This window comes from Sinohyriopsis cumingii, chromosome 18, assembly GCF_028554795.1.
Source record: "Sinohyriopsis cumingii isolate HCF-2022 chromosome 18, ASM2855479v2, whole genome shotgun sequence".
NCBI classification, from domain to species: Eukaryota; Metazoa; Mollusca; class Bivalvia; order Unionida; family Unionidae; genus Sinohyriopsis; species Sinohyriopsis cumingii.
Genome location: NC_142978.1, coordinates 19,565,977 through 19,578,830, shown reverse-complemented (window position 1 = coordinate 19,578,830; position 12,854 = coordinate 19,565,977). Strand labels below are relative to the sequence as shown.

Sequence of the window (12,854 nt, the reverse complement as noted above, 5' to 3'; positions counted from 1 at the left end):
CAGCTCTTAACGTCAACTTTTGACCTGTTGATGTACTCTAAATTCAATAATTTTCATAGAATCAATTATCAAGGTGTTGAAAAAAACCACGAAGTTTTAGTTTGTTACCTAAATTTGTGGGTTTACATATTCTTCTGCTTGGAAAGACTGTAATATTGTCTTAAGAGTTTGCCAGGTTTTAAATCTGTAGTTTGCTGCATAGAGGAATCTATCATTTTATACGCAGTATGAGTCTCATGAATAAAAGTCAGTTAACAATATATACTCTTGCTTTTAGCCCGAAGGTCCATGATGCTACAAAATAAATCAGGATTTCCAGATTGCTCATCTTCGCTAGCCAAGGTTCCAATATGTTAACCATATCTTCACCTTGGTGGATTGAGCCAATATTTCAGTGCTTTGTCCTTGTGACATCTATTGGATTTCATGAGTTGCCTCCCTTAGTATATAATGGCAACTAACCAAAAGCGTGTAACAGCGGTGCATTGTACATCAGCCGAAAATGGTGGAGGCAGTTGATTTCAAAAGGATACTTTGCAAGTTTAACATCGAAAGTATGACTATGTACCAGTAAGAAGCCATTACAGACTTTGAGTGAAAGGTATTTGTAGAAAGATGGACTGGCAGTGGAAAATTGTTTATTTATGAGTCCATTCAAGTTGTGTGCTTCCCTTGTCTCAATCATGCAGGAACAGTGTTCAAATTTGAACAACATAATTTTGACTGGATGTGTGGGCTTGCCACCACATCCAATGAAATTCACAGACCAAAAGCACAAAAATAAGGTGCAGATAGGGTTAACATATCAGAACCTTGGCAAGCGAAGATTGCACAGATCTGGAATTTTGTTGTTGTTGTTCTAGGGTTTAACACCATTTTTCAGCACAAGATAGGCTATACATGGCGGCCAGTATAACTGGTGGAGGAAGAACTCTGGAAAAACCAGGGAAGAACCACCGACCCATGAGAAGCTACTGGCAGGCTTTCCCACATATCCACGCTAGCCGAGCCTGAGACTCGAACTCACGCAGACAGAGGGGATTTGGCAGTGATCCGGAAAGATGAGCGCTTTAGACCACTCAGCCACTCGGAGCCCCTGATCTGGAATCCCCCTAATCTGGAATTTAACAACACAAATAAAATTTGTTAACATAAAATATACCCTATATCTGACATTGTCTACAATCACTTTTGAGCACATGTGCTGTAAAATGTTAAATTACATTCAGAGAGACTTAAGCTTTGGTACAGGCCTATTTGTGTTTTTGCAGCGTTACATCCAGGACTTTTCAAACAAGAGGAACTTCCCCTCCCAATCTAAAAATAGGGTGGGTGAGAGAAGAAGTAAACAATATGGATGTCATACAATGACCTAAACACCAAATTATTGTTTCTCCTTCTAAAACCATTTTAATTTACTGTAATTATTATCGCCCCTGCAAAGTCCGTAATCTGTTTCAATGCCTGTTCATGTATGTATGCACTGACATGATGTGGACATCACCTTATCAAACAGACTGTACCGAGATTCCAGTTGTAGACCCTCTCTAGGTAAAAAGTTACAGCATACATATGCAAAGCTGCTAGAGTATTACTTTTATCATCAATGAATCCAGCAATTATTCTTTCATTTTCGTATGGATTTGCACTGATATAATTGAAATGTGTGGGAGTATAGCTATTTTTGCAATATTTCTACTTCCCTCTATGAATATGTCTGCATGAATACAAATGACAAATATGACTGATAATTGTCAACCCACATCCTGATTGCAATCAGGTTATGTATAACCATTGTGGCTTACAGAGGTTCATGAGGTTATGTATAACCATTGTGGCTTACAGAGGTTCATGAGGTTACGTATAACCATTGTGGCTTACAGAGGTTCATGAGGTTATGTATAACCATTGTGGCTTACAGAGGTTCATGAGGTTATGTATAACCATTGTGGCTTTCAGAGGTTCATGAGGGCAAAAAAGTCTGTATCCAGCTTCATCACAGATATACTCACAAATGTCTGTTGAACATCATGTGTAGAGATATTTTGGTTTGTACAGTTTCTATTCACAAACTGATCCTACTGGTCAATTCCACACCTGAAGTATCTGGTTCTTTAAGATGATATGATGTCACAGACCTTTGTGCAAGCTCCAGCTATCCAAATAAAGTGGTCAATGACTGGATTTACACACTCAGGCATCCAAATCAGGGCCAAGTACATGTGCTTGACTTGCATGTGAAAAGACAAAGGTTCAAATACTACCATCAGATAGGCCAAAACCAGCTCCTGTGGCATGTCCTTGAGCAAAGCACTTTACTTTGATTGCCTTGGTACTGTTGATGTACCACCAAACACCGAACCAAATAAATCCATTTCTCTCATCAGTGTAAGGTCACTATACAGAACTTACTGAGAATCTCCACATTTTTGCTACAGATAAAGTCAGGGCTGAAAAAATTTCTTGACAGCAGCTCAAAAAAATAACTTTTTGCTGGGCAGGTGCAAATTTCTATCACTTGCCCAGAGTTTTATAAAGAACATAAATGAAAATTCCATATATTTTTTCAGTGTTATTAAAATCATGATTCCAGGCAAGTAAACCAGTTTTAGAATTTTTTGAGCACTGACATTTTGTGCCATTTTGCAGGTCTCTGAAACCATAAAAATTAAAATAAAACTTTTCTTTACAATATACACAAGGAAAAGCTCTATTCTGAGTGCAATATAATAACCATTGAACTTAAGATTCTTGATATTAGTGTGTAATATCTGAATTATAATTTTCTCTCCCACTGAAATGTTTTACCAAGCATCATGTAATAAAAATTATTAAACAGATAATACTTAAATTCTATCAAAATGTGTGCGAGGAACAGACAAAAATATGAAATGTACATCTTACCCACACCTATATATACAGTGGACCCTATTTTTTGTCAAAACCAGCAAGATTCAACACATATGCATTTATTGTTATGTAACTGTCCGTTTCTGGAAGGAGCTAGATTTAACTAACCTCTTTTTCGTCTTTGCTGTTCTCCTTTTTACTTGTTGACTTTCCTTCTTTGTTCTTTTCTGCCTTAGGAGTGCTGTCTTTTGTATCTGTTTCTTTAACTCTCCTGCTCTTCTTTGCTGTGCTCTTACAAGTTTTTGACTTGGATGATTTTACCAATTTGCTACCATTTTCCTCCATGTCCTCCATAGACCTTTTAATGCTTTCTTCTGTGACTTCTAATATTTTGTCTTCTATTTGGTCCACCTTCAAGGACTCACCTCTCTTTTTAGTCACAAACCTCATTGATGAATCTGAGTCACTGTTGGTAGCACCTGATGAACAGTCTTTGTCCAAAGGAATAGAACAATGATCAAATTTCTCACCGTTTTCTTTCCTTAAAATTTGTTCCACCTCGGGATGAATATTCTCTTCCTGTAATCTTGTTGGAGATGAATGAGAATTGTTTACATTGTCAAGTTTTGTGATTAAGTCATCATCACTCTGAATTCTGTGTACTTCAACATCTGTAAAGATAGAATTTGGTGAGACAGACAGCAAATTTGGAGAATTTGTTCCATGTGACATAACGCCTATATCATTAGCATCTTCATTTACTGAGATGCTATCCTTTTCCATGATAGATTTCTTTCTTGTCTCCTGAGATGATGGAGTTTTGAGGTTATGAGATATACTCAAATTCCTACTGCCTGATTTAGGGTTTGGCATTTTTATGTTGTCCTCCATTGAAGAGGAAGGTTTGACTCCCTTTCCTTGACGTCTTTTAGATTCATCAGTTTCCTCTGTACCATCAGATTTAATTGGCACAGTGCCAACTTTTGACCTAGATCTTGACCTAGATCTGGAATTTACATTTGACTGTGGCTGAGATTCTTCAATGCTGGCTTCATCATCAGAACATCCTTTGAGAGGCAGAGAGTAAATAATACTGTTTGCTGTCTGTTCTATCATTTGGATTTTTTCTGCTTCTTCTACTTTTCTTCCACTGGACTTTGCTCTTGATGCATTTTCATTTACAACCTCTTCCTTACTGGGAGATTCCAACATGGGTTTTGATCTTGACCTGGACTGTGACCTTGTTGATGGTTTTAAACCGATGGCTTTATCTTCATTATCAGAGTCAATGAGAGTCTTTTTTGGCCTTGGCTGTGATCTAGACCGTCCTCTGCATGATTCTGATGGATTCTTTTTTCCAGAGCTCCCATCATTTGATGTGGTCTTCTTTGTCCTTGGCCTAGAGCGAGATCTGCCTCGTGATGTGCTCCACTCTTCATCACTGTCTGACTCATTCTTTGTTCTTTTTAATCTAGACCTTGACTTTGATCTTTTTCTTGATGATGTTGCTTCACTATCATCTTTGTTATCAGATTTCGATGTTGTATTTTTAGATTCATCAGTTTCCTCTGTACCATCAGATTCAATTGGCACAATGCCAACTTTTGACCTAGATCTTGACCTAGATCTGGAATTTACATTTGACTGTGGCTGAGATTTTTCAATACTGGCTTCATCATCAGAACATCCTTTGAGAGGCAGAGAGTAAATAATACTGTTTGCTGTCTGTTCTATCATTTGGATTTTTTCTGCTTCTTCTACTTTTCTTCCACTGGACTTTGATCTTGAAGTATTTTCATTTACAATTTCTTCCTTACTGGGAGATTCCACCCTGGGTTTTGATCTTGACCTGGACTGTGACCTTGTTGATGGTTTTAAACCGACTGCTTTATCTTCATTATCTGAGTCAATGAGAGTCTTTTTTGGCCTTGGCTGTGATCTAGACCGCCCTCTGTATGATTCTGATTGATTCTTTTTTACTGAGCTCCCATCCTCTGATGTAGTCTTCTTCGTCCTTGGCCTTGACCGAGATCTGCCTCGTGATGGCTTCCACTCTTCATCACTGTCTGACTCATTCTTTGCCCTTTTTAATCTAGACATTGACTTTGATCTGTTTCTTGATGATGTTGCTTCATTATCATCTTTGTTATCAGATTCTGGTGCTGCATTTTTGGAACGTGACCTGGATCTACCTCTGCGCCTTGGTTTAGAATCTTCATCATCGGAACCACCCTTGAGTGGAAGGCAGTATATATTCTCGCTCATTTGTTCAGGGTATTCCACATGTACTAAAGGAACCTCTTTCAGAAGCATGAGAGTATTATCTGAGGAAGACTTTTCTTCATTTGATTGGGCTTTATTCAAACTGAATTCGTCTTCATCTGCCTTCAACTTTGAAATGGGTCTTGACCTTGATTGCGATCTGGATCGTTTAGTACTCACCGAAATCCCCTTTTTTGTGCTATTATCAATGTCACTAGTTCCTTGTTTTGAACTTTCCATGTTTATCTGTTTTGCACTTTCCATTGTTCCTTGTTTTGCTGCTTTCACATGTGTATCTCTTAAAAGCTTGTCTTTGAATTCTTTTAGCGAAGGCAGTGGTTCATCTTTAGTCGTTTCATTCAAGGAAATATCATATACAGATTTGCCCTGTTTAAGTTGATTTGTCTGCTCTAATGTAACATTTGGAGTTCTATCGTGAAAGTCAAATATTGAAGAAATCTTGTTAGATTCCTTATTTGGAGTTTCTATTACTGTTTTCTTCTGTTTCAATCTTGTTTTGGATGCTGGTTTAGCTGGAACTGGCATTCTTGTCCCATCAAGTTGCTTTCTGGAGGCAGAGAAGACTATTTTACCTGGCTTTGCCAATCGAAGCTCTACATGACCTTTAATTTTCTCCTCCTCTTTCTTTGAACTTTTCCTTTCCTTATCCGCATCTACTGATCCATCATTTCCTTTTGCCTTCAAGTGATCCAGCTCTTCCCTCTTATTCTCTGTACCACTTTGTAACTTCCCTGTCTTTGTCAACTTAGATGATCCTATCTTTGTAAAATCTTTCAAGGAGGTTTCATCTAGGTTCAACATATTTTCTCCCTCCTCCATCAGCTTTTTTGTATCAATGACAGCTGTAAATTCCATGTCGGTGTTGAAGAAAGTGGTTACTTCTTCCTCTGGATGAGAAGGCCACAAGTCTGCACAACTCTGCTCCTGCGATTCATCTGCCGCTTGCTTCTGTATCAATTTAGCCAGGACTTCTTGGCTGCTGATCTTTGGTGGAGTCCTGATGGGCTCTTTGGTTGGCTTGAATGGATTAGGAAGGTAAAATGTTTCGCGCTTGCTTTTTACGTTTTCTCCATCCCCAGAAGGACCTGGTTTCTGCTTCAGCTGCTCATTTTCTGAATTGACAGCTGATATTGGAGAGCCTGAGACCAGAGTGATTGTTTCATCATCTATATTTTCAAATTCCATTGGTTCAAAGTTTGACAATGTTGCGGCTGATTCCTTTTGATGATTTTCTGCCTTTAGAACTACTGACAAAGGTACAACAAAGGTCTCCCTCCTTTTCTTTGGATTGATTTCTTCTTTCGAATCTTTATTATCTTTCAAAGCAGCAGTATAATTTGATTTATCTTCCTCTGAATTACATGTATTAGCTCTCCCCTTTAATTCAGCACTTGCTTGGGGATTTTGTTCTCCCATTTCCAATTTTTCAACATATTCTGCCTTTGATTTCTCATGTTGTTTCACTTCTTCAGCATTCTTTTCCTTCTGTTTGCTTGCAAATGGCAAGTTACCTCCCATAGTATCTTGTTTCTCAGCTTTCTCTACCCCAGAGTTTCTTCTGATTCGAACCCTTTGTGGAAGACCGACTTCAGCTTTCTGTAAACTGGGATGCTCAGCTGATTCTGAAACTGAGCAAAAGAGAAAAGTTTAATTGGAAATTTTTAAAATAAACCATCTGGGTAAGATGAGGAAATGTAAGTACTAGAGTTAAGAGTTCCAGGAGGAAATTTTCTCACCCATCGCATGCAAACTTTTTCTGCCATAACAATGTAGTACATAAAAGGCCTGTGTATAACTGGCATGGTACAAAATCTGTATGAAGGACATCGAAGGAAGTGTGTGACCCTATCTCCCCATGTGAAAGATAGAATTATCTAGCACAGGGAAAATCTCATGTTAATTCAGTCTTGTGGAGGAGAAAAATAGTTACTGAAGGAACAATACTGAATGATGACAATTTAAAAGCAAAATAAAACAACGTAAAATGCCCACAAGTGTCCTTCAAAACAACTGATGTTCTAATGGCTAAAACAAAAAATTGTGTAGGAATTCACAATAAGTTTATCTTATTCCCACTTTTGTATCCTGTCTGATTGCTGAGTACTGAAATCATCTCCGATGTTTTTGAGGAACTCCAAAATACCAAAACTGGCTACCAAAAAAAATGAAATATATGTTTGAGTTGACATGTTCAGTACAAAAATCTTACTCAGGCCTTTTGACCGTAAACTTTATATTATATATCATAGACCACTTAACTAATCTCGGATGCTGGAATGATACCATGTACCTTATGCTACAGTGTAAGTTTGGTTTAATCCATATTTACTATTTTTTTTAAAACTCTAGATACTGAACTGGGATTGTTTAAAGCATTCTTCAAATATATCCACAAATTTGTGATTGATCCAAATCCATTCTTACTTGTCTGTGTTAACATGCAAACAAAGCATCCCAGATAAGACAAGAACTTCAACCTTCCAACTAATATATTAGTGCTAACAACTTGTTTATTGAAAAATAAAATAGCAAGTGCCAAAATTCTTTTGTATATGCACTGTCTTTACCTGTCTAGTGAAGTACCATAATGCAAATTTGCAAGTTGGGCCTTTCACTTGACCCCAAGGCCAAGGACATGTAGGTACTGTTGGACAAAGACATGTAGGTCAAACTTTAACACAACCATGGAATGGTGGTGGGCAGTTTAAGTCAGGGCCATTTGAGTACTTCAAGAGGTGTTTCAGTGAAAATATTAATGTCAATGCCACCATCCTTTCAAGATAATTAATGATAACAAGGCTTTTAAGATGGATACAATTGTTGCTATATGTACAAATAAGATGCCGGTCAAATTAGCACATAAGCTCATGTCGACGCAACCAAACATTCAGGAGAAGTCATAAAATGATTTTTAAGTTGGCCAACAAGTCAGAGATTTTAGGGATTTGATCAGCATCATTTTAATAAACTGCATAATGCAAGCATTTTAGTGAAATGTTGATACGAATAAAGGTTTAGGTTTTGTAATTATAACAAGGTTTTCATAATAATCATTTGTGTGGCCATATTGTGAGGTTGTATCTATATTTAAATCAGCATCAACTGTATTTCATAAACCCAATACTGATCTGACCACCTGTTCAGAAGTAATGATAAAATGATTTGAATGATGGCAGCCATGATGACCAGACTGGTTGTTCAAGGGGCACCACTTTCATTTGGGTGAACAAGACTGCAATATTATAAGTTTCATGACTATCCAAGTTTCATCGGAATAACAAACAGCTTTAATGCAGAAACGACAGAAGCAGGTTCATCATACAGACTCTTCTGGTTTTCACACACTGGATAAAAAAGAATTTTGGGATTCATTAAAAAACAATTTGCAAAGAAACCAAAAGTTTAAGTGCTCTCAAGCAGTGCTGGAAATTGAGAGTGAAATGGAAATGGTCCCCCACAGTCACATTATCCTGACACCAGGCCAACCAGTCCTAGCCCTAACCTCTTAATGCTGAGCGCCAAGCGAGGCAGCTGCTAGTACCATTTTTATGTCTTTGGTATGACTCAGCCAGGGTTCAAACCCGTGACCTCCTGCATCTGAGGCAGACACTAAAACCAGTGGGCCATGAAGCAGTGACGTCAGAAAGAAAAAAAAGAAACCCCAAACATACCTAAGATGCTAAAGGTGATAAAAACTAACATGTCAATGAATATCCATTTTAAAACAATGTATCTGGTAAAGAAAACAATCGAGGCTTGTGGTACTTGGCAGAGTTTCAATGAAAAATCTTTGATGGATACTAGTGTAATGAATTTTTGGGATTAAAGTCAATCCTATGAAAAGGATTACTGAATTTATTTTGAGGCCGAGTTAATGACACATGTATTTGGTTTACTTAAGTCACTGCTTGTCATCTTTGCTAACCATGGTTCCAATATGTTAACCTATCTACACTTTGGCAGATCAATCAGATATTTCAGTGCTTTGGGTCTGTGAATTTCAATGAATGCAGCAGCAAGTCAATGCATCCAATCAAAATCAACTTATGCTGTCTAGCAGGGTTTTTACCCTTGCTAAACCTTTGAGAGAGCTTACTGACTGCGACCAAATGAGGAAGCAACAAGAGATATGGTTGAGAGTTTGTCCTAGAACATTTCTCCAAATTGGAAAGAATATGAAAGACACCGGAACCTAACGGTTTGGGACACAGGTCATTGGTCAAGAGGCCATCTATTCTCCTCCTCTGCCTCCTGAACTGACAGGTGAGAGGATGCAGTTTACCCAAAGGGAGGGTTATCACAATGGCCTGTTCTGTGTTGAATTTGTGTGCATCGACAAGGACAGAAAAGACAACTTTGCCCTGCTAGGAGGCAGGACTATATGACCCAATGATTATATTGCGAACGAAGACTTAGGGGAAGATAAACCTGAATCAATAACTCCTACTGCAGAGCCAACGGAGCGTTCTTGACAGTGGACTCAGGAGGTAGGTTAGGACAACCCTTCACCCACCTAGAGTGTTTGGGGCAAGTTCTATCCTCCTTCCTCTTATTTAACCTAACCTGGTATGATAATGTTGGTTCACGGCATGCAATTTTGACCTCAGTACTATGCAGCCAATGACCAGTAGTATATGGTTTCATGTCTTCATCTTTGGAGGATTCTGTTATTTTTTGTTTTTTTATATATTTTGTCTTTTTCTAATCCATGCGAAATTATTTGAAATAAAATATTTTTGCTCTAACACATGCATCAACTAAACTAAATTAGACTTTTTAGTGCCAAATACCTATAGACTGGTTCTGTACCAAATATGAATTAGAACAAAGAATCTGAGAGTAAAGATTAAAAATTAGAAAACCAGTCTGTTCTCTCCTCACTAAGCCATACAGCTGCTATAAATAGAATCAGAGGTCAAATGTTTGAAAGTAGAACCATCAAAAATTCAATGAGCATATGTACAAAATGATTTATTTACCCCTCTGGACTTTTAACATCAATGACTGCTTCAAGTCTTCAACAGACTCTCATATTGCATTTCAAAACATTCTGTACCATCTGAGACTATAAATGTTTTGCACACCAGTAGAGCACTAAGTGCTGGGTTATTACAGAGCCTGGATCTAAATTCTGTTTTACGTTTGTTAACAATGCTGAACAATCTCTCACAGTCAGCATTAGAATGGTAAAGAATATTCCTTTCATAACCTGACAAAGAAGAGGAAATTCATATCTTCCAGTTATTGTGTCTTTTAGCTGGCAAATAAGATGAAAAAATCAACTGTCCCCATGAAGTACGTTGTCAGGTAGAGTGCCAACCTGATACTTCAGGAGTTCTCTTTCTAATTTATCAGCAGCCTTTTCTGCAGCATGGTGCATCATGACAGAGACATCCTGATATGAACAATGATGGAGACATTTTTCAAAATATAGTATGCAACTTCTTTATGAATTCCAGTCATCACTGATGCAGTATCAGCTTAAAATCCCATACAGTTCTGCCAACATATATTTATTCAAAGCATTATCAAGCAAATAAAAACTGTTTTCTCCAGTGGAATGTACTGTTAATTCCGGCAATGAAAGAAGAGCACTCTGACTTTGCCCTTTTCGTTGTCAAAGTCTCTTAAACATACTAGGTACAACTTTTTGTCATCATAATCATTACCCCTGTCTGTTGCAATATTAAGCGGTCCAATTTTCATGGCTTCTGCAATTTTAAGTGAAGTATCTTCTGCTAAACACCTAACAATATTAGATGATTTTGCTCTTGCACATGCTTATTTTCTGCAACTTTGGAAACAGGAAACACTTGTTTGAACAAAGGACCAATGTAGTCTTCTACCGCTAGGGGTAGTCAGTGTTCTTTTAAGAACTCAGTATAGAATGCCTCTGCATTTAGAAAATTCGTGTCCACAATTTAATTCTGCTGAAAAAAAAAAGAAGTTACCATAGTACTGGATTTAGGAAAACGAGCTAATTCAAGGTTTCTTTCTTTTACCACCATGACCAATATTAAAATCCTTTCCACACAGCCTGCAAGGGGCATGAAGCTGCCCTAGAATGGAACGCTGTAATATATAGTTCATGTATTCATCTCTGAATTGATTTTTCATCTTTTCTAATCCATTTGTGAAATTATTAGAACATTTTTGAGCTAACACACGCATCGACTAGAATAAATCCGACTTGACTTTTAGCAACAATTACCTACAGACTGGATCTGTACCAGATATGAATTAGAACAAAGAGATCTGCAAGCAAAGATTAAAAGTCAGAAACCAGTTTGTTCTCTCCTAACTAAGCCATACAGCTGCTATAAATAGAAACCGAGGTCAAAAGTTTGAAAGTAGAACCAGCATATTCTTGGAAATAGGGCAACTGCTATAAATAGAACATAATACTGCTAGGAAAGTGTATGCAAGTCTACGGACAAGCGTACTCTTATGGCGTAGTTACATAGAAGCTGTCTTTTCTAGAATATGGTCTGTGGGATTAATGGGATGTTAATAAAAATGAGAAACAAATTATAATTTTTTTTTGGAGGGGGATATACTGAAAACGCGTAATCCAAATACATTTCCGCATAAGGCGTAATTTAGTGGAAAAAAAGAGCAATGGTTGGTATGTATGGTAATGATTAACAGAAGCTGCAGCTTATTTCAAAATACTATGGGTCATTGCAACACCCCATGTAGCATGGTTCATCCACTTAGAGTGCATTGAAATTTCAGGACTATTCACAGAAGTAAATATGTTTATTGTAGATTACAATTTTATTGATGTTTTCTGTGTATTATATAAGACATTTGACTATAATTAAATCTGACATTAAAAAACCAAACAGGTTTAAAATGTAAAGTTTGTGAATATGGTCATGTACAATACTAACCAGCTGGAAGTGGAACAATGGCTGCCATTTCACCCAACTCTGCATAGGTATCATCCAAAGTTGATTGCTCCATTATCAAGCTCATGTCATTGTGTCCCTCAACACTGCTTCTTTTGGTAGAAAATCCCCCCATCTCCAACTCATCAGCTTTTGGCAGAAATTCATGTGTGCTTGGCTGGTTCAATTTTGATGACTGACAATAGATACTCCTGCAAGAGATAATTGGAATCCATGGTTGGCTTCCAATGCTTAAATCTTGATACAGGTACTGACAACTAAAGTCATTCGTTTTCTTTCAAGAAACTTTATTCTGAATTCCTATCTACTGTTAAGCAATAATACAACTCATAGTGATTTCATCTCTGCAAAATATTTTTTTTGTGCTCAAATGAGGATAATTTTGTTATCACAGTTAACTGGGATACCCTACTAAATATCATAGGTACCAATCTGAAGCTGGTGACACACACAGATATGTACCTATTTATTGAGAAGACCATCCATAGCATCATTTCAACAGTGATTGGCGTCATGTGGAAGAGAACACTATGTTTCTAGACCATGATGGCAAAAAGTCAAACAGCTGGATAACCTACCTTTCTGACAACCTCCGCATATCATGCAGTCTACTAAATGATGTCTAAAAGTGGGCCAACCCTTCCACATTATAATTAATTGTGGCAGACGCACCCAAAGATTATATTCTACATCAACATAAAATATTCTGATGAGCTTCGCTGCATACACATTGACTATCTGTTTACCCTGAAACCTTGAGTGTTTCATAGGATTGGCAAAGCAATTATCAACTTAATTTGGAGGGAAATA

At 37.4% G+C, this 12,854-nt stretch overlaps 1 protein-coding gene across 1 annotated transcript in view; it reads right to left on the bottom strand.

Moving 5' to 3' along the window:
* LOC149776177 (uncharacterized) overlaps positions 1–12,854 on the bottom strand; it is a 62,480-nt gene that overhangs the window by 20,661 nt on the left and 28,965 nt on the right. The window contains exons 5-6 of the mRNA XM_089942486.1: positions 12,027–12,235; positions 3,019–6,761 (exon numbers count right to left, since the gene is read on the bottom strand). Of these exons, the coding sequence (XP_089798612.1) occupies positions 3,019–6,761; positions 12,027–12,235 (3,952 nt within the window). The remainder of the gene's footprint in view (positions 1–3,018; positions 6,762–12,026; positions 12,236–12,854) is intronic.